This window comes from Dermochelys coriacea, chromosome 8 (assembly GCF_009764565.3).
Source record: "Dermochelys coriacea isolate rDerCor1 chromosome 8, rDerCor1.pri.v4, whole genome shotgun sequence".
Lineage (NCBI taxonomy): Eukaryota > Metazoa > Chordata > Testudines > Dermochelyidae > Dermochelys > Dermochelys coriacea.
The window spans coordinates 46,059,392-46,079,681 of NC_050075.1; the positions used below are offsets into that span (position 1 = coordinate 46,059,392).

A 20,290-nucleotide genomic window follows, 5' to 3' on the forward strand; every position below is an offset into this window, starting at 1 on the left:
TGGGGCCCAGAGGAAGTGACCAATTTATAAAGGGATCCATGTTGGCCCACACACACCAAATAACAAACCTTTATGATTTTAAACCCTTTTAGTGGATTCTTTTGGATAAACCAGGAAGACTTGAGACATTTGCTAAGAAACATCATGCCTCTGGAGCTTTACACTATCAAGAGACTGCCTGGTTCCCATCTCATTGCATAAGTCAGTATCATCCACAGCTGGGCTGAGAACCATCTGTCTCAGCCAAAAGAAGGTTATCAATTTCAGTCAATCCTTGGTCCCCCCTGAGCTTGGTCGGCACCTTTGCTACCAGAGGTAGTGGTAAATGGTTTCCAAGACTCCACTCCACTGTGGATAGAGAAGGTATCCCTTGCCAGAATAGTACATTGATATAGTTTCTTGTTCAGGTGAGTGACAAATGGATCAGCCTCTAGTTTCCCAGCTGGAGGAAGGTGTGATCCACCCTGCTGTTCTCCAGAGGATATTCAACAGAGTATTCAACCAATCACAAGAACTGCTCTGTGTTCTCTTAGGGTCACAAATCACCTCAAAGGAGATGAGGAGACAGGGCTATGACCCTACACCCCTATTCACTGCCCCAGAGACCAAACAAAGGTGCAGCATGAGCACCCCATGTGTTCCATGGAGCAATTCTCTCCTGGGGGACAATTCCAAACCCCCAGCCCACCCTAGCCCTCCTTGGGGTAGCTTCTAGCTCCATATTACCCCTTAGACAGGGTTGTGATTAGTGCCATAATCTAATCCTTATCCTGAAATAACGCACACAGTGAGACAGGCAAATGCATTCTTTATCTAGAGTCAGATGGACTGCCTAGAATTTTCTTCTTTGGGAACTTTAAATCACACAATGTGTTATAAGTCATGTTTTCATGCTAGGCCGCTTAAAAAGCCAAAGATCAGTATAATGAGTCCAAGTGATATCCTGATGCTTGAAAGTAACATGAAAGAGGTGGGGAGTTAATTTAAACAAAAGGGTCACCATTCTTGTAATGTATGTTTAGCACAATGATTTAAACTCCACTAACTTCAATTGAGTGATTCCTGCAGTACACTGGCAAGGGGGCAGGGGAGACTGGTTCCTGTACTCTTTGCAGTGAGTTTCATTCATAATCCCCTGTGATATGTTGGGGAAAATACAGTGTTATAAACAGGAAAGAATGAATCAGGTGCACTGCAACAGTGATTTTAATACAGCATTTTTTATTGGTCCTGTACACACACACACACACACACACACACACACTTACTTTTTCACATTTGCTTGTACCTGATTTAGAACTTTCTGCAGATATGGTGTTCCCATCCTGTCTGCCATATGCCTGTAAGCTGGATGGGAAAGGAAGAATTTCCTTTCTGCCAGCATGGCTGCCTTAATATCCTTCTTCCCATCAATGTCTTTCTGACTTCTGTTTACAACTCCAATATACCCTAAAACGAGATCAAAACAACCCTGTAAGTCAATGCTGTTACTCCCCACAGGGCAGTGTACATGCTAGCTCAGTACAGACCAAATTCACCTATTTTTGGTAATTTTTTAAAATTATTGCAATAAACTTAATGGGCTCAGCAGGGTTCAGGCTTGGCATATGTGGGCACACCTTCCATGGAAGTCACTGGCTCAAATTCAGTGATGACTGAAATGGTGGTGTAAGTTAAATATTGGGGGTAAGCTGGTTGGAAACCAGGTTTAAATGGGGAGACTATCATTTGCACTAATTTGGCATTTCAAGGGATGTGCAAAACAAGAGTGACTTGCACACCACAGGGGAAGAAGAGGAGGATTTGGCAGAAGGGTAACAAATAGGATAAGAAAATAGGAGGTCTTGATATTGACTTTCCTGTCTTCTGGTCTGATCCCTCACTGGCTGGTTTGTTTTCTGGGGTTTTGAGAAAAGAAAAAGGGGAGTGATCTACCTGGTGAAACTGGGTTCGATTTCAATATTACTTTTGTATTATTCTAACGGTAGAAATGAACATGTCTCTCTAGCTCTATAAACAATCATCTGAAAAGCTTTTGGAAAGGGGCAGAGATTAGACTGCAGTGACATCATCAAAGATCCAGTGGCTGCTTCCAGACTGCATCAAGGCACTCCCACACATTGCAAGGAACAACAGACATTGTCACAGAAAAGGAAACGTGCAGGTAACCTAAACTCATATTTCCCATTACACCTCGTCCAGCCTGTTCTGAGATCTTAGTTCATTTTCCCCCCCTTATTGGGTATTTTGGGCACCATCTTCTCCTACATTTGCTTTTTCATAGCTTAGTGTGATGATAAAGGCAATGAGCACAATCTCTACTGTAATCTGAAGGTAAACTGCAGAGATTTTCTAACCAAGCGCTCCATTAAAACCAATCTTCTGTTAATTTACCAAATGCCTACCTTCCTCATCACCACTTTGCTACAGAAGCAATTGGTACCTGGAGTATAATATCAATATTCTTACCTCTACGAAGAGGGAGCAACTGGTTCTCCAGAATCTCTGTTGCGTCAGTTCCTTCATCCATCAAATCCAGTTTTGTGATTACACCAATGGTTCTCAGGCCTGCACCACCAACCCCCCCACCACACACAAAAAAATAGTTAAATATCATTTATGCTGAGGAAAACCAAATCAATTAAACTTTACTCTCTGGTACTGAGTTTACTTGGTAGGAAAAAACTGAGTATTTTCTCACTGTTCCTATGGATCTGCAATGGAGTTTAATGCAAGAGAACTGCATCTTTAACCTGTCATCTATGTTTTTATTTTGTTTTTTTAATTTTAAAAAGCCACCTCTCCATTCCAGACCCAGGGGCAGGGTGGGAGCAGGGAGCTAGGTCTGTGTCCATCCACCATGCACATGAACAGAGCCAACAGCTAATAAATGAGATAGCAGAAGTCAGTTTGGGCCTACCGACCATACGCATAGCCAGGTACAGGAATCAGTTAAGGTGTGCCAGATAGTGAGGCAGGGATCTTGCATGCTAGCACTTTAGTTCCCACTCTGGTAACAGAGCCTTTCCAGTTTTCCTTTAGTCCATCAAGCCCCTGTTGGACTCCACACCCACTTTTTTGTTCTTTAAATTTGTATTACTCACTCTCAAGGTAGTGTAGCCACAGCCCCACCAGGCAAAAGATGAACATGGCTCTCTTGAGCCTGTCAGCACTTCTTTTGAATTGGCGAGGAGTGGGGGCCTCTTGCAGTAATATAAAACGCTCCCAACTCTACCAAGTCAGACTCTTGAATTCTAATCCACCAGGTGGCAGCACATTATATTATTACAAAAAAGAAAAGGAGTATTTGTGGCACCTTAGAGACTAACAAATATATTTGAGCATAAGCTTTCGTGGGCTAGAACTCACTTCATCAGATGCATGGAGTGGAAAATACAGGAGCAGGTATAAATACATGAAAAGATGTGATTTGCCTTAACAAGTGTGAGGTCAGTTTAACGATATAATTCAATTGACAGCAGGATACCAAGGGAGGGAAAATAACATTTGAAGTGGTAATGAGAGTGGCCCATTTCAGATAGTTGATAAGCAGGTGTGAGTAACAGTAGGGGGGAAATTAAGTTTAGGTTTTGTAATGACCCAACCACTCCCAGTCTATAAAGAAAGGTCATTACAAAACCTAAACCTAATTTCCCTCTACCGTTACTCACATCTGATGAAGTGGGTTCTAGCCCACGAAAGCTTATGCCCAGACAAATTTGTTAGTCTAAGGTGCCATAAGGACTCCTCGTTTTTTCAGGGGTTTGATTTCTCTGGAGTAACCCCAAGTTTCACCTCATTTAAAAACTACTTGCTTACAAAGTCAGACATAAAAATACAAATTCACAGCACTGAAAAATTGCTTACATTCTCATTTTACCATATAATTCTAAAATCTATTGCAATATAAATATTGTACTTACATTTCAGTGTGTAGTATACAGAGTTGTATAAACAAGTCATTGTCTGTATGAAATTTTAGTTTGTACTGACTTCACTAGTGTTTTTATGTAGCCTGTTGTATAACTCTAGAGAAGCTGATGTACCCCCTTGTTGAACTCTGAGTACCCCTGGAGTACATGTACCCCTGGATGAGAACCACTGTGTTATTACATTGCCAAGACAAATTGCATTTACTCTTGCTGCATGTATTGATTTATTACATAGTCACATGAGTCAGCAAGGCATGCCAAGAAAATAAACATCATTTTAACACTTATAGTACAGTAGCACCCAGGCACCCCAGCCAGCATCAAGGACCCTTGGTGCAAGATGTGATACAGACTCCTCGACTGACAGAGGCCCTGTCACAAGAATTTCCAATTAGGTATATTTCATACTTCACTCAGTTACCATACACTGGCTACTTTTAGACTTCAGTTGATAGTACAATTTACTGAATTATGCTGTATGAGCAGAATTCCTATTCTTCTTCTGATGTTGAAATCAGTACAAAATTTTTAGTTACGAGTAATGAGTTTTCTTGCACTGTTAAATGCATGATCCACCATAGTAAACTACAAGGTATATTTTCATCAATGGTATCTGAAAGCAGGAAAGGTTTACATTCGTTCACACTTACCTTGAGGGTCTACTTCTTTAGCTAACTTCAATGCATCTGAGTTGGCAAGATCAGTGTTGGCTGGAGTCACAGCCAGGATCAGACAGTTTTCACGACAAATGAACTGCATAATCATGTCTCTGATCTGTTGCTCTATATCTGAAGGTTGATCCCCTACTGGCACTTTAGTGATTCCAGGCAAATCAACAAGGGTCAGGCTTAGCACTAAAGAGAAAGGGCATAAGACCAAAAGGCTTGTTGTTAACACTTTACACGCCTAAAGAGAATAAAAAGATGATCCAAGTCTGAAGTTCTAGTGGGGAGCCATAATTAGAATAGATGTATCAATTTGCAAAGCCTTTTGAACATTATTTTATAAGCACACACAACTAGAGCTCTTCCAAGATTGGCAATTCCATGTCACAGAAGAGTTCAACATTATGAAGTTTGGTTTTGTTCCAGTATGGAACCACTTGTCACAACCTACAAATTACATTGTTTGGCATAATCACCCTTCTGTTGGGATGCCATATCTGTATCTGTAAGATCATAATTAAATATTAAAGGCAAAATTTTCGAAGAGTTGTGCCCATGTTGGACATCCTGAATCATAGGACTGGAAGGGACCTCGAGAGGTCATCTAGTCCAGTCCCCTGCACTCATGGCAGGAAAAAGTATTATCTAGACCATCCCTGACAGGTGTTTGTCTAACCTGCTCCTAATGACCTCCAATGATGGATACTCCACAACCTCCCGAGGCAATTTATTCTAGAGCTTAACTACCCTGAAAGTCAGGAATTTTTTTTCCTAACGTCCAACCTAAACCACCCTTACTGTAATTTAAGTCCATTACTTCTTGTCCTATCTTCAGAAGGTAACGAGAACAATTTTTCCTCCTGCCTCCTTGTAACAAGCTTTTTTGTACTTGAAAACGTATGTCCCCTCTCAGTCTTCTCTTCTACAAACTAAACAAACCCTTTTTTTCCCCCTCCAATCATCCCTCATAGGTCATGTTTTTGAGACCTTTAATCATTTTTGTTTCTCTCCTCTGGACTTTCCAGAATTTGTCCACATCTTTCCTGAAAGATGGCACCCAGAACTGGCTACAATACTCCAGCTGAAGCCTAATCAGCGTGGAGTAGAGCGGAAGAATTACTTCTCGCGTCTTGCTTACGACACTCCTGCTAATACATCCCAGAATGTTCGCTTTTTTTTTTTTTTTTTTGGCAATAGTGTTACACTGTTCACTCATATTTAACTTGTAATCCAGTATGACCCCCAGGGCCAGATCCCTTTCTGCAGTACTCCTTCTTAGGCAGTCATTTCCCATTTTGTATGTGTGCAACTAATTATGATCTTAGGGTAAGTAAAACTTGTTTTTCTCCCATTTATCCATGGTGTGCCAATATCAATATAGACCATGGGACATTCCCTTCTTACCTATCAATTAGTCAGGTGGCAGTCCATCTGAAAGAGGAATTTTCACACACAGTCCTCATCTGATCATCCTCCAAGCAGGCTGCTCAGCTGACAGCTTCTCAAACTGAAAACCCAGGGCTAGTCTAAATGGTACATCAAGCTCTAGCTATTTTTCTGAGTTCCTTTGCAACTGGAGCAGGTGTTTATATTAGTGGAATCCCACAATTGAAAACATTTAGCAGGTACGAAAAAACTGTTTTGTTGTGAGATGACTGTCTCCAGTACAGGCCACAAATCTAACTAGCAACTACCGGAGCAGCTGAGGACACCAAGCAGAGGTGGGAGGAAAAGGGAGACAAGATCCAGCCTAGCCTCTAAAAGCTTACACCGACTCTCCTTGAGAAAAGGAGCTCTTGGATTTCTGAGGCAGAACTGACCGAAGCACCAACTGATAGAAACCTTTGCTGGCTGATGGGTTGGGATCCAGGCAGTGATGCTTAAGGAATGTGTTAACAGAACAACAGGTGATGGCTCTAAAGAGTTTACAATAGAATTTTCTCCTTGGCTAGCCCAAGATGGAGGCCACTGTTCTAATGGAAAGATTCTGAAGTTTTAGCAATCTGAGGAAACTGGCCGAGGAGCAAGTTGGAAGCTGAACTGGAGCTAGTGAAAGAGGAAATACCTGGAAGCTTTCTCCCTTCAGAAGCCTGTGATAAAGATTACTGAGAAAGTTTACAGGTAAGAAGTTGTAATAGAGTCACACTCTTATATTTTGTGCCTCCAGCATGAATCAGGATGAGCCAACACTGAAGAGCTTTAAGGGCTGCCGATTCCTTACATAGCAACAGACAGAACTTCCTGTCCCCACAGTGGGCTCAGCTGCCTGTCATATCTCTAACTTCCACCTCCTTTTTCGGATAAATGGCAAAAGCACTAACCAACATCAACATGCACTACCAACCAGGGCTGGATTACCCAATAGGCAGACTAAGCACATGCTTAGGGCACCAGCAAAGCAGGGGGCACCAAAAAAAAATAGTTTTTTAAAAAATCTGATATTTGATATTTCAAAAAAAGCATCGAAGTAGTCATCATGGGAAAAATCAGAACTTTGTTAGACTTCCTTACACTCCACTACACACTCTTCCCCCATTTTTCTGTTCTCTTTTTATTACTTATCCCCACCTAAACCAGGGGAGCATCCTACTAACGTAGATCAAAATAATGTGAGGAAATTAGATCCTGTCATATATTGCAATAAATTTATGTTTTATTACTGATATATTCTTCTGAGTTATATGTACTTGATCCTTTTTTTCCTCTTTATATACATACACACACACAAATAGCGTACATTGTGTAATTTGGTTTTGTTTTGTTTTTTTAAAGTTCAGATAACTGAGATAAAGGGTAGGACGAAACCTAACCAACTGAGTGGAGCACAGAAATGTAAACTGGTGGAAGAAAAGAAACAAAGAATTAGTGAAATTTTCCGAAATTTTCCAAAGCTAGCATTTTTCAAAGCGAATCCATCAGAAGCAACATCTTCTCTCAGTAGCACAGACATCGTTCCAAAACGTGTAGGTGTTTCAGAAACTGACCGTTTTTCTATTGGTGAAACAAACAGCATTCCAGAACATGTGGATGTGTCAGACTATAACTGATCATCCTACTCCTGGTGGTAAAACAGACATTGTTCTAGAAGGTGTGGATGTGTCAGAGACTGAGCCTGCTCATGCTGTAAATAATAGGAGAAAAGATCCTGGTATGTGGGTTGATTTCAGTACTGATGATGTAGCTTACTGAATAGATTGTGGACTAAATGACTGTCAACACCACACTGGGCCATTTGAGAAATCACGTCGGACTTTTACCAATGGCAAACAAACAAGATATTGTCCACAAAAAACTATTTTTCGGCATGAAAGCGAATGGTGAGAAATAGTTTTGAGAATGGCTACTGAACACTTGAGAATGGCTACTGTATTCACCATCAACAGGGTCTGTGTACTGTTCTGTTTGCAAACTTTTTGTGTATAAACCTTCAACATCCCGGTTTGCTGCAGATTGATTTAGTGACTGGCAGAATACTGTTTTAATTGAAAAACATTAAAATAGCACTACTCACAGAGATTCAATGTTGACATATTTGAATCAAAGATAGGGCTTTGGATTGACACAAAAATTGGAACAAATTAAAGGGGAGCATGAATACTGGCAACATGTCTTGCAGCATGTTACAGCTGTTATTCAAACATTAGCTGAACGTGATCTGCCTTTCTGGGGATCAAAATTACACATTTGGATCATTGAAGAATAGAAATTTCTTGGGATTGTTGGAGCCCGTGGCTCAGTTTGACCCATTTTTAGCAGGCCATATCTCAAATTATGGGAATGCTGGCAAAGGTAACCCCATCATACTTATCCAAGACAATATGTGATAAACTCATTGGTCTAATGAGTGACAAAGTTTGTTCAGCTATTGTGGATGAAATAAATACTGCTGGGTACTTCAGTTTATCTGTAGACTCTACACCTGATCTTTCACATATTGATGAACTGAGTATTGTACTAAGATATGTGTCTCCCACAGATGGAAAACCAATTCAACAATTTATAAACATTCCTCAATTTCAAAAGCCACACTGGTGAAGAAATGACAAAACAAGTACTGCACTATCTGTGCCAAGTTTGCAAAATAGATTTCTCAAAGTGCAGAGGTCAATCTTATGACAAGCTGCCAATATGTCAGGGCGTTATCAAGGAATGCAGAAGAAGCTTTTAGAACAGAACAAATATGCCATATTTATACCACGTGCTGCACACTCTCTCAATCTCGTTGGCCGCAGTGCTGTTGATTGTTGTCCGGTGGCAGTAAGTTTTTTCTCAACAGTACAGTTACTTTATACATTTTTCTCTGCCTCAACACATCGATGGGCAGTTCTTAAAACATATTTGGGCAATGATTGTGTGTTGAAATCTCTTTCTAATACTCGCTGGGAGGCACATGCAGTGGCAACAAGTGCAATTCTGGAGTCGTACTCAAAGATTGTGGATGCACTAGAAAGTATAGCTGAAGACCAATCACAAAAAGGAGAAACTATACGAGAGGCAGAAAACATTGCAAACAAAATGCAAGAACTAGAGTTTGTATTCATGTTGACGATGTGGAATGAAATTTTACAACTCTTACCACACAAGTCAAGCTCTCCAAGAAAAAGAATTAGATTTGAAAACATGTGCAGACCTCTGTCAACCATTAGCAGACCACTTACACACTTTGAGGAATGATTTTGAAAGATTTGAAGACATATCTAAAGATATCTTGCCTGATACTAACTACAAACAAGCCCAGTCCTGCAAGCGAATCAGGAAAAAACAAGCAAATGATAGCAGTGCAACAGAAACAGCATTGAATCCTAGAGACAAATTTCGCATATCTACTTACTACGCTATAATTGATACATTTGAAGCTCATATGAAGAGGAGAGGGGAAGTGTACCAAGAAGTATCAAGTAGATTTTCTTTTCTAAATTATATGGATTTAATCTGACGAACAATATTCACAAGGTTCCCAAAAGCTAGTTGATTCATACCCTGTTGACTTGAACATGAATCTCTGTGGAGAAGTACGGCAGTTCCACTGTTATATGCACGTAAAGTTTAATGAAACAGGAAAAATGAAATTCAGTCACATTGATCTTCATGACACAATACTGAAAGATGGAATACAATGTGTATTTCCAAATGTAGAGCTTGCACTATGTATTTTTCTAACATTGATGATTACTAACTGCTCCGCAGAACGCTCTTTTTCTCAGCTGAAAAGAATACAAAACCCTCAGAGAGCAACAATGTGTCAGGACAGACTTGATTCACTTTCCCTATTGTGTATGGAAGCAGACATGCTTCGTCAAGTCAGCTTCGATGAACTTATCCAGAATTTTGCAGTCAGAAAATCTAGAAAGAAGCTATTTTAATTTCAGCATACATGTAAGTTTTGTGTCATTTAAAAAAAATGTATTTTATGGTATAGTATTGTTTTTATTTTGAATTACATATGGGGAGAGCACCATAATCTTTTCAGTGCTTAGGGCCTCTAAAGGTCTTAATCCAGCCCTGCTCAGAACTGTATGAGAAGTGAGGAACGTTTCTCAGACATTTGGGCAGTTAGAATCAAGAAGCATCCATGTCTATCTCTTTTTCTTTATGACTATTCATTTTAGGAGCAGAGGTGAGATGGCACAGGCTGTTTCCCATATCCAGAAGACTGCAAAAGTAAAAGAGCTTAAGACAAGATTTTTAGACATCTGTACCTGCAAAGCAGATGATTAGAGATGGGAGTGGACAGGTTTTATTGACAGTCATGTCTTGGAAGCAAGTCACTCAAACACTTTTGTGATGTCCCATTCTCCCAGATATATTTTAGCCCTGCTTAATCAGTATGCCTAAAGGAAGAGTAAGTCTGAAACAAGCAGAGGTTTTAAAGATCCTGGGTTTTTCCTCAGCCCACTTGAACAGAAGGGTGAGTACCTTAAGGTAGGCCAATACACTTCTCTTCTGTCCCCACAAAGATTCTGGTAAGAAACCACTACAGTGTGGCCCAACCAGATGAGCATGCATCAATGCCATGATATTTGCAGGAGCTGGAATTTTGTCATAGCTAATCTGACCACTCACAGGTGCAGGAAATCATCAGAGAAGATGTGTGTGGGGCAGAGAAAAAAAAGAGAGAGAGAGAAGGCATACTCATATTTTGATCCTACCGCACACCTCTCCCATAGGATCAACTTGGAGACAGTGAACTCACCAGGTGCTGGGAGCCAGAAAATGGGGATGGGGAGTTGGCCCACTGGATTACCAAGGATTACCCCACTGGAAAGACACAAAAACTCCAGGCAGAAGACCCATAAGAACACAAGAGCTACCATATTGGGTCAGACCAGGGTCCACCTTGCACAACAGTGGCATGTACCAGAGTTTCAGGGAGCACATACAGATCAGGGTGATTACAGAGTGATCACAGAGTGATCCACCCATCTTCCATTCCTGGCTTCTGGTAGTCAGAGGTTTAGGGTCACCCAGAGCATGGGGTTGCATCCCTAATCATCTTGGCTAGTAGCCACTGATTGATCTATCCTTCATGTACTTATCCAGTTGTTTTTTCAATCCAGTTATACTTTTGGCCATCACGACATCCCATGGCAATGAGTTCCACAGTTTAGCTGTGTGAAAAATTACTTCCTCTTGTGAGTATTAAACCTGCTGCCTATTAATTTCATTCAGTGACACCCAGTTTTTGTATTGGGTGAAAGCATAAACAACACTTCTCCATTTACTGTTTACACATCATTCATGATTTTATAGACTTCTCTCATATTCCACCCAGTTCATAGAATCATAGAAGATTAGGGTTGGAAGAGACCTCAGGAGATCATTTAGTCCAACTCCCTGCTCAAAGCAGGACCAACAACAACTAAATCATCCCAGCCAAGGCTTTGTCAAGCTGGGCCTTAAAAACCTCGAAGGATGGAGATTCCACCACCTCTCTAGGTAACCCATTCCAGTGCTTCACCACCCTCCTGATGAAATAGAGTTTCCCAATATCCAAGCTAAACCTCACCCACTGCAACTTGAGACCACTGCTCCTTGTTCTGTCATCTGCCACCACCGAGAACAGCCAAGCTCCATCCTCTTTGGAACCCCCCCTTCAGGTAGTTGAAGGGTGCTATCAAATCCCCTCTCACTTTTCTCTTCTGCAGACTAAACAAGCCCAGTTCCCTCACCCTCTCCTCATAAGTCATGTGCCCCAGCCCCCTGATCATTTTCATTGCTCTCTGCTGGACTCTCTCCAATTTGTCCACATCCTTTCTGTAGTGGGGGGGCCCAAAACTGGACGCAATACTCCAGATGTGGCCTCACCAGTGCCGATTAGAGGGGAATAATCACTTCCCTCAATCTACTGGCAATGCTCCTACTAATGCAGCCCAATATGCTGTTAGCCTTCTTGGCAACAAGGGCACACTGCTGATTCATATCCAGCTTCTCATCCACTGTAATCCCCTGCTCCTTTCTGCAGAACTGCTGCTTAGCCAGTTGGTCCCCAACCTGTAACAGTGCATGGGATTCTTCTGTCCTAAGTGCAGGACTCTGCACTTGTCCTTGTTGAACCTCATCAGATTTCTTTTGGCCCAATCCTCCAATTTGTCTAGGTCACTCAGAAGCCTATCCCTACCCTCCAGCGTATCTACCTCTCCCCCCAGCTTAGTGTCATCTACGAACTTGCTGAGGGTGCAATCTATCCCATCATCCAGAACATTAATAAAGATGTTGAACAAAACCGGCCCCAGGACTGACCCTGGGGCACTCGGTTGATACCAGCTGCCAACTAGACATCAAGCAGTTGTTCACTACCCATTGAGCCAGCTTTCTATACACCTTATAGTCCATTCATCCAGTCCATACCTTTTTAACTTGCTGGCAAGAATACTGTGGGAGACCATATCAAAAGCTTTACTAAAGTCAAGATATATCACATCCACTGCTTTCCCCATATCCACAGAGCCAGTTATCTCATCATAGAAGGCAATCAGGTTGGTCAGGCATGACTTGCCCTTGGTGAATCCAAGTTGTCTCTTTTCTAAGATGAACAGCCCTAATCTTTTTAGTCTGTCCTCATATGGAAGCTGTTCCACATCTATGATCATCTTTGTTGCCCTTCTCTGAACTTTTTCCAGTTCCACTATATCATTTTTGAGATTGGACTACCAGAACTGGACACAATAGTCAAGGCCTAGGCACACCATCTATTTACATAGTGGCACTATGATATTCTCTATCCTATTTTCTATCCGTTTCCTAACACAGTGGTCCCCAACCTTTCTGTGGGAATAGCACATTCCTATTCCCAGAAGACTACGGTGGGCGCCAGACACCCTGCTGCCGAAATACCACTGAGAAGCGGCAACGCTTCTCAGCAGCATTTCAGTGGGCGGTTCTCTGGCAGCCGCACTAGGCAGCGGCATTTTGGCAGCGCAGTGTCCTGCGGGTGCACACAACTGCCCCGCGTCGGGGATCCCGTCCTAACACTTTCTAAAATACTGTTAGCCTATTTGACTGCTGCAGCACATTTAGCAGAAGTTTTCAAAGAACTATCCACAGTGACTCCAAGATCTCTTTCTTGGGTGGTAACAGCCAACTGTCTCAGATTCCTCTTCTAGATATCCAGAGAATCAGCTTGTTCCACTGTTCCAGCTTGTTCACTACCATGAATCATGGTAACCCCGTTGAGCCCTGCCCCCACAGGCTATAGCAGGCCCACACAAGACTGAAGCAAGGTCTAGCACCATAGGTACAGAATGAACCCACTATGGAAGACTGAAAAAATTGATTATAGACAAAGCACCTTCTTCTTATCCTCCCCTACTTCTATTATTTTGCTCTTCAGTTCGTGATCAAGATGATACGGATTGATGACAGAAAAGATGGCACCTCAGCCAACAGCATAAGTTGTTTTAATGTGCAAGAGAGAGAACAACTGGGGAATCCTATTTTCTCCAGATTGGTTGCCAGCTACCTGACACATGAGAAGTCAATGCTATGTTGTCTATATTGGTGGCAACTATGCCACATAGAGCAGTTTGACACACCGCCACTGAAGAGAATATTAAAACAAGAGCAGTATCTGCTGTAACAAGTTTCTACGGTGCCTAAGTTTATCAAAACTTGAGTGATCAAAGGCATTGTCTTGGGACATTGAAGTGACATTTTCAACAACTACAAATTTATAACGGAGCTAAATACTTAACATTTATAAACGTGCTTTGGGATGTCCGGATCAAAAAAAAATAAAAAATACAAAATACCGTTAAAGGTAGGCAAGAGTTTATCTGGAGATCATATGGCTCATAACATGATTATTATTTTAAAAATGCAGACTCAATTTTGCACTTCTTCATCTCATATAAAACTGACCTATCTAGATTAATGGAGAAGAAAAACAACAATATTTTTTCACTAGTTATTCTGAAATACTAAAGGAGAGATGCATATCTCAAAAGCAACATAGGCAGAGTTGTCAGCTTTCATCAACTCCTTATATTCTAGTATGTCTAAACATGTGACATTTAACAAATTAAGAATTAGTTGAAACTGAAGCAGTTTCATCAGATTACTCAAAACCTTTATAAAAACTTATCTGCATATTGCCTTAGAATATGAGTCTACCTCATGCAGTTTGTAATACCCTTACAGAATGTAACTTTCATGCTATAGTGGAAGTTTCAGTGTGTCTGCGGATGTGGCTTTATGTCTAAATTAGCCTTTCTGAAAATTGGGTTGCATATGATGATCATCTAAAGTCCAGTTTTCTTCAGAGAGGATTAAAAAAATGGTTTAGACCTCTCTATACTATTAACCATTTTCTATACCAGTTGATAACAATCCATTGTCTACACTACATCACTTTCCTCACATAGACAGGGTTCAAAGTTCAGGAAAGGGAGTAACCTAACAGAAGGAAGCCTTTTCAGAACATATACTGTTACATGAATTATACATCCTCAAAACTTTCACTCAAAGTCAATTTTAGCAATAGTGTCTCTCTGGAATTTTTTAGTCAAGCAATGAGAACAAACATAATATATAATATTAGTTACATAAATACAGAGTAGAATGACTTTACCTACCATGCGGGGAATACACTCTTAAATTAATAGGAATTGAAGAAATGCCTTTATTCAGTCCCGTTACTCTGTCTGTTTCTGCTTCAATTTCTTGACGAACTTCATCAAAATCTGTAAACTTCTTCCCTTTGCAGTGTAGGAACTCGGCATATTCTGTAACAAACATCAATAGTATCTTTATGTATCACAAAAGATTTCAAAGATTACAAGACACATCCTTTGTGTTCTCTAGACAGTTATCTAGAAAAACATGAAGTCATTGAGGATCACAAGGAAAAAGTTAGGTGGGTGACCAAACAGTGTAGGCAGGGTTCCTACAGATGAAGATAGCCCAGAATGGAAAGGCTTGCTTAAAAACAAAAACAAAACAAGTTTACTGGATGCAATTCATTATTTTTATCTGTGGCATCTGATCTTCTGGAATAACAGCATAAACAAGGGTTTGACTAAATACAATTTAAATTAACAGAATAAGGAGCAGATTGTGAAAAAATAAAAAATAAAAACTTGCTAGGGACTCAAATACAGAGCAATTGATACTACAGTAGCTGGACTGAGAACTATGATTACTGGAACACAACATGTATCAGTACTAAAGTCTGTTGCTTGAATCTTCTGTAAGTCATTTTTCCATTAATAAATGTTATTGGCTCAGCTGTACAAAGAAATGAAATGAGAAAATAGCCACTTATGCATCAATGGTATTATTTAACTGACTGAAAAACAAAAGAAAAAACCTTCCCCCTAAATTTTTGCAATCCCTCTGATTTGAAAATGTGTATGTTGGGAGGGAAGGGGGATGTGAAGATCCAAGAACCCCACTATCCCTAAGATAGGGGAAAATGAAATTAATTCCCTAATTTAAGGTGTATAAAAATGCTGCAACGTAATTCCACAGCAAATTTTTTTGTTTGTTGATCTATCTAAAACTTTCTGGTTTGTCTTTGACAATTTAAAGAATCCAATATAACTTGTATTCTTTTTTAGAACTGGCTGTACAAGAACAAGTGAATTTATTTCATAATTGCAAAATAGTTAACTACTAACAAAACAAACAAAAAGAGAGCAAGTATATGATCCACAATAGTGAGTAAAGAGTATCACAGTTGATCAATCAGATTTGTAAGTTCTTCAAACTTGTAAAGTATTTGGTCCCAAAAAATGGAGGGTTGCTCTTTAAGGATGAAAATAAGCTGATGGCTGGCCCTTATTTTGACAGAGTTCTGCATGAATTCCTTGATACAAAGGAAATCGTGCAAACTTATCTACAATTATTTCAGAGTAGCTGTTACTGTGGTTCAGAATATTTTTTCCAGGAAAAGATTTCAAAATTGAAAGAATTAGCACTGAGTATACAGCTGGCTTACTCCATTGGGTCTCTGACTCAGGTGATGCTAAAAGAAGCTTCCCTTTGTTCTACTTGCCTCTTAGTAACACAGCACCCCTATCTGCAAAATTTAAAACTTCTGCAATTACTATATTGCAATTTGGATGAAACGTAGTGTGCTTAACTAGGTTAGTAATTGTCGCCATAAAACTTGAACTAGTAACACGTGCGCTCCCTCCAATTCTAAAGAAATGTGCTTAAATGAAGTATGTAACGCGTGGTGTGTTTGAAGTGTTATAGACCAAACAGGTCTACAGAATAAAAATTGCATTGAACAAGTAGTGCTTTGTTTATGAACTTTCCCTCCAGTCCTTTGACTATGTTTGGCAGCAAAGCAAACCGCCTGCTTGCATGAGTGTCTCCATAAACGCAGAATCGAATGTAATCTTGACAAAGATGTGCATAATGACATAGCAAAAACCATTAAAATTAGAAAACAATTCTTTAAATCCTTTGCAGAAGTAAGTGCCAAACAGGAACTAGTCAGCAAGTAAAGATGATTCAGTTCAAAAAACAGACCAGAAAATTGTTTGTCATGTCTTTCACACTCTCCCTTTACTCTCTGTAACAGCAAGATCATAGAAGCCTAAGGTGAAAAATCTTTCCAAATCCAGTCTCCCTTGCATGTTCAAGGTATAGTCCCCAGAAAGAGGACATACTGGATATTAATCTGATAATACGTAATTTATTCAGATTGACCCTTTCTAATGTTTAATTTTTGGACACATTTGTTTTATGAAGTCAAGGTATGTTGAGAGGGAGAGAATACATTCGAATGTCAAGGGAAAAAAGCAAAAATATAAAAAACCTCTCTCTGTACTGAGAACAAATATAAAGCTACCTAATTATTTGAGACAAATACATTTAAAGCCAACTCTGCACTTTAAAAATAATAGAAAACTGACTCAAAAGAATTCCACCATATTTCACCAGTTATGGGGTTATTCTCCCTGTAACTTGGCAGCTACCCCACTCTGGGAGAGAAAAGGTTAGGCTGATTAGGGAAGCAGCCGCAGCTAGGGCCATGCCCCAAAAAGGCCACAGCTGGCCCTATAAAAGGGCTGTGAGCCAGGAGCTAAGTCAGTCTCTCTCTAGCTGTGGTGAGAGAAGCACCTGGCTGCCTGAGAGCTGAGCTGGGTACCTGAGGCAGAGCAGCGCTGCGGAAAGGCAAGAGGAGCTGGGGAGCTACAGCCTGAGGCTTGGATAAGGCCCAAAGCAGGTACTGAGGCTACAGAGGTTTAGCCTGGGGTTAGGCAAAAGTAGCTGGTCCAGCCCCCTTGCCGATGATGAGTGATTTATAGACTACAGTCTGCCCCAGTGAGAAGGGGCGAGATGACAACTGGCAGTAGCCACTGAGGCAAGGTGGGGGTAGAGGGTTCGGGGTTCCCCTGGTAGGGGAGACCCAGAGTAAGGGGGTACTGCTGGAGGCAGAACCCTGAGGTAAAGGGGCATCAAGATCTGGGAGGGACACGGGGCCTGAGGCAAGTGAGACACTGGCCAGCAGAGTGCGCTCTGGAACTGAAAAAAGCTAATTCCCAGGATGACCAGCAGGAGGTGCTGCACTGGTGAGTCATCGCTTCACGACATTCCCCAACCATAAATGCTTTGATAACAGATGACTCTGGCAGATATTGATTGGACAGAAAATGATGCAAACTGGTAAAATAAAACAACATGTTTCCAAACTGTCCCTCTTATTTGGCCTCTTAGTTCCCATTTCTACAACCATTCTGAGGTTTTTGACACTGAGCATGCTGATATTCTGCTGCTAATAAGCACTAATAGAGATTTGTTTTCTAAGCACTGTAAGAATAGGGCAATTTTATCCCCACCTATAAATTGTCTTATAAATCCATCAGTCTAGGAGGCTTGAAACTGCTGGGCTAGGTACATCCACTGCATCTCACAAAGGTAGTCAATGTTGACACAGCAGCAAAACGAGCATAGACACATGCATGGAATTAAGTGGCAAATCGTAACTATTACTAAACTTTAACACAAGGGAGGGATGCTACCCACCCATCACCCCTATTCTCCCATACCAGGCATTTAACTGGTTCCAGTTTGGGGATTGTAGTGCTCCTTATATAAGTCGTAACTGGTGCTAGGGTTTATAGGGCTCATCATCATATAACACATAACCTGGGGTAGGCTCTACTCAGCCTTCCCCCACAGAAATCAGCTGAGTCCTAGCACCCCCCCCCCAAGAGGGACAGAGGTTGCAGCAGGGTGGGGACCTCGGCCCACGATGGCCACAAAAATCTGACCTCAGCCTGCGAAGCCCAAAGGTCTCATCCTACCACGTGTCCAAGGCCCATCAACAAAATCCCAGGTCTTTTACCTCTGGGAACCATTCATTTCATTCTCTTAACCACACTGGAAACCAGCCACAGCAGGTGCCAGCGACTAGCTTGGTCACTCCCCCTGACCCAACCACATTGCCCGATATCACAATTCCTGCCCTGTTCATTCCCTTACATCCCGTAGCCATATGTCAGCACCTCCATCTGACAAACGTACACCGTCATCTCTGAAAACCACCAGTCAGTGGTAACAGATGTTGCTATGCTGCATCACTGACCACCACTCCCACCATGTCCAGGAATACCTTGGTGACCTTCTCAAGTCACGTTGTTTCTAGTCCTGTCACTGCAGCTCCCCACCAGACCTGCCTTGCAAGCATTGCTCACCTCACCTCCAGCCATGATTGCTCAATTAAACTAACATCCCTCTGGATTCTGTCCCTTGAGTTAAGTGCTATACTGGTGCCAAGATCATTCTCACCAAAGTGAATAATCAGGATGCGAGATGTGTGCGCATTGCTTGTCAGTGAGTGCAGAAGTGGCATGAGCTGATCCCAATGCATGCCTCCTCTGCCAAACCATTGGATGCAAACTGATTCGGCCCAGCTGCCGTTCTGGCTGCTCTCTTGTGGGCCCAATGAACTACAGAGTGTCTGCAAATCAAGACACTGCATATGCTCAGGTGTAGCTTCTGAAACAAACAAGCACATTGGTTTAGTTACATTTTGCTATTCCCTGCCATATTTTCCTAGGTGCAGACATAAGTCCTGCAATACCTCTATTTCGAGCTCCCTATTGCCTGCACCTGATGTGGGCCAAAACACCCTGTAGCCACTAATGTTACTGGCCAGATCCTCAAAGAACGAGTACCAAATTTGGCGGGGGGGGGGGGGGGGGAGGGAGATAGGGAGGAGTGGTCAAGACAGCAGTAGTGCAAGGTTCTCTCAATACTGTGCCAAACTGGTATCTTGTCAGGCAACTGCCATCACCATGTATGAACAGCAGTCCTGGTTGCAGGCCCCAGCTTTTTTGCAAGGCTGTCTGTACAGGGCCCATCTGCACATTCCTTTAACACCAGCCCGCTTTCCCTTCTGGTTTGTTTTCCAGTACCTTAAGAGCAGGGTCAGCGCTCCTGCAGATAGTCACACATCTGTTACACTTCACGCATACTGGGACCTGTCCAGAGATGCCATAGGCACCAGCTTACTCACTCTAAAAGCACCAAAGAGGCAGCAACAAATGCCACCTTAAATAAAATGGCCTCCCTCCCACAACTGCAGACCTATGGCAGAGCCTGTGTGATGAAGTGGGGATTTTCCCTTGTTATGTTGTACATGAGCCTTACTGTTTTGCATGAATGCTGTGTGTACCTCAGTTTCTCTGTGTATTGCACCAATGTCTAGGTGATGAGAATAAGGGTGTGTGACTTTTGTGGGGGTTGCCTGTATGGATGCTATGGCCACCCCTTTATAACCTGAGACCCAGGAGAGGGATGCGACCAGGTGACTCTTGGCCCAGGAAGTGAGACAAAGGCTGGGGGAATAGCAACAGCCAGGGCAGGGGCCAGGCAGCTGGAAGCGAGTCTATCTCGGCTGGCTTGGGGTGCAGGGGGAGGACCAAAGCCCTGGGCTCCCCCCCAAGATGGACTTGGCTGAAAGTCACTGATTTCTGTGCTAACAAGTTCTGTTCTATGCTGTGTTCCTGTCGACTAATAAACCTGTTTTACCGGCTGGCCAAGAGTCATGTCTGACTGCAGAGTTGGGGTGCAATACCCTCTGGATTCCCCAGGAGCCCAGCCTGGGCAAACTTGCTATGGCAAGCACATGGTGTGGATGGGGGATGCTGAACACTCCAAGGTCAGACCCAGGAAGGTCGAAGTTTGGAAGCTTCTTGCCCTGGAGACAGTATGCTCAGAGAGAGGCAGCATGCTCCCCCA

At 41.9% G+C, this 20,290-nt stretch overlaps 1 protein-coding gene across 12 annotated transcripts in view; it reads right to left on the reverse strand.

Moving 5' to 3' along the window:
- DNM3 (dynamin 3) overlaps positions 1–20,290 on the reverse strand; it is a 307,097-nt gene that overhangs the window by 230,294 nt on the left and 56,513 nt on the right. For all 12 annotated transcript variants that reach the window (XR_006273647.1, XR_005294437.2, XM_038413439.2 and 9 more), the window contains exons 3-6: positions 14,668–14,817; positions 4,583–4,786; positions 2,470–2,568; positions 1,289–1,449 (exon numbers count right to left, since the gene is read on the reverse strand). Coding sequence is in view for 10 of the 12 variants with exons in the window: in XM_038413439.2 (XP_038269367.1) it covers positions 1,289–1,449; positions 2,470–2,568; positions 4,583–4,786; positions 14,668–14,817 (614 nt within the window). In the remaining 2 variants the exon portion in view is untranslated. The remainder of the gene's footprint in view (positions 1–1,288; positions 1,450–2,469; positions 2,569–4,582; positions 4,787–14,667; positions 14,818–20,290) is intronic.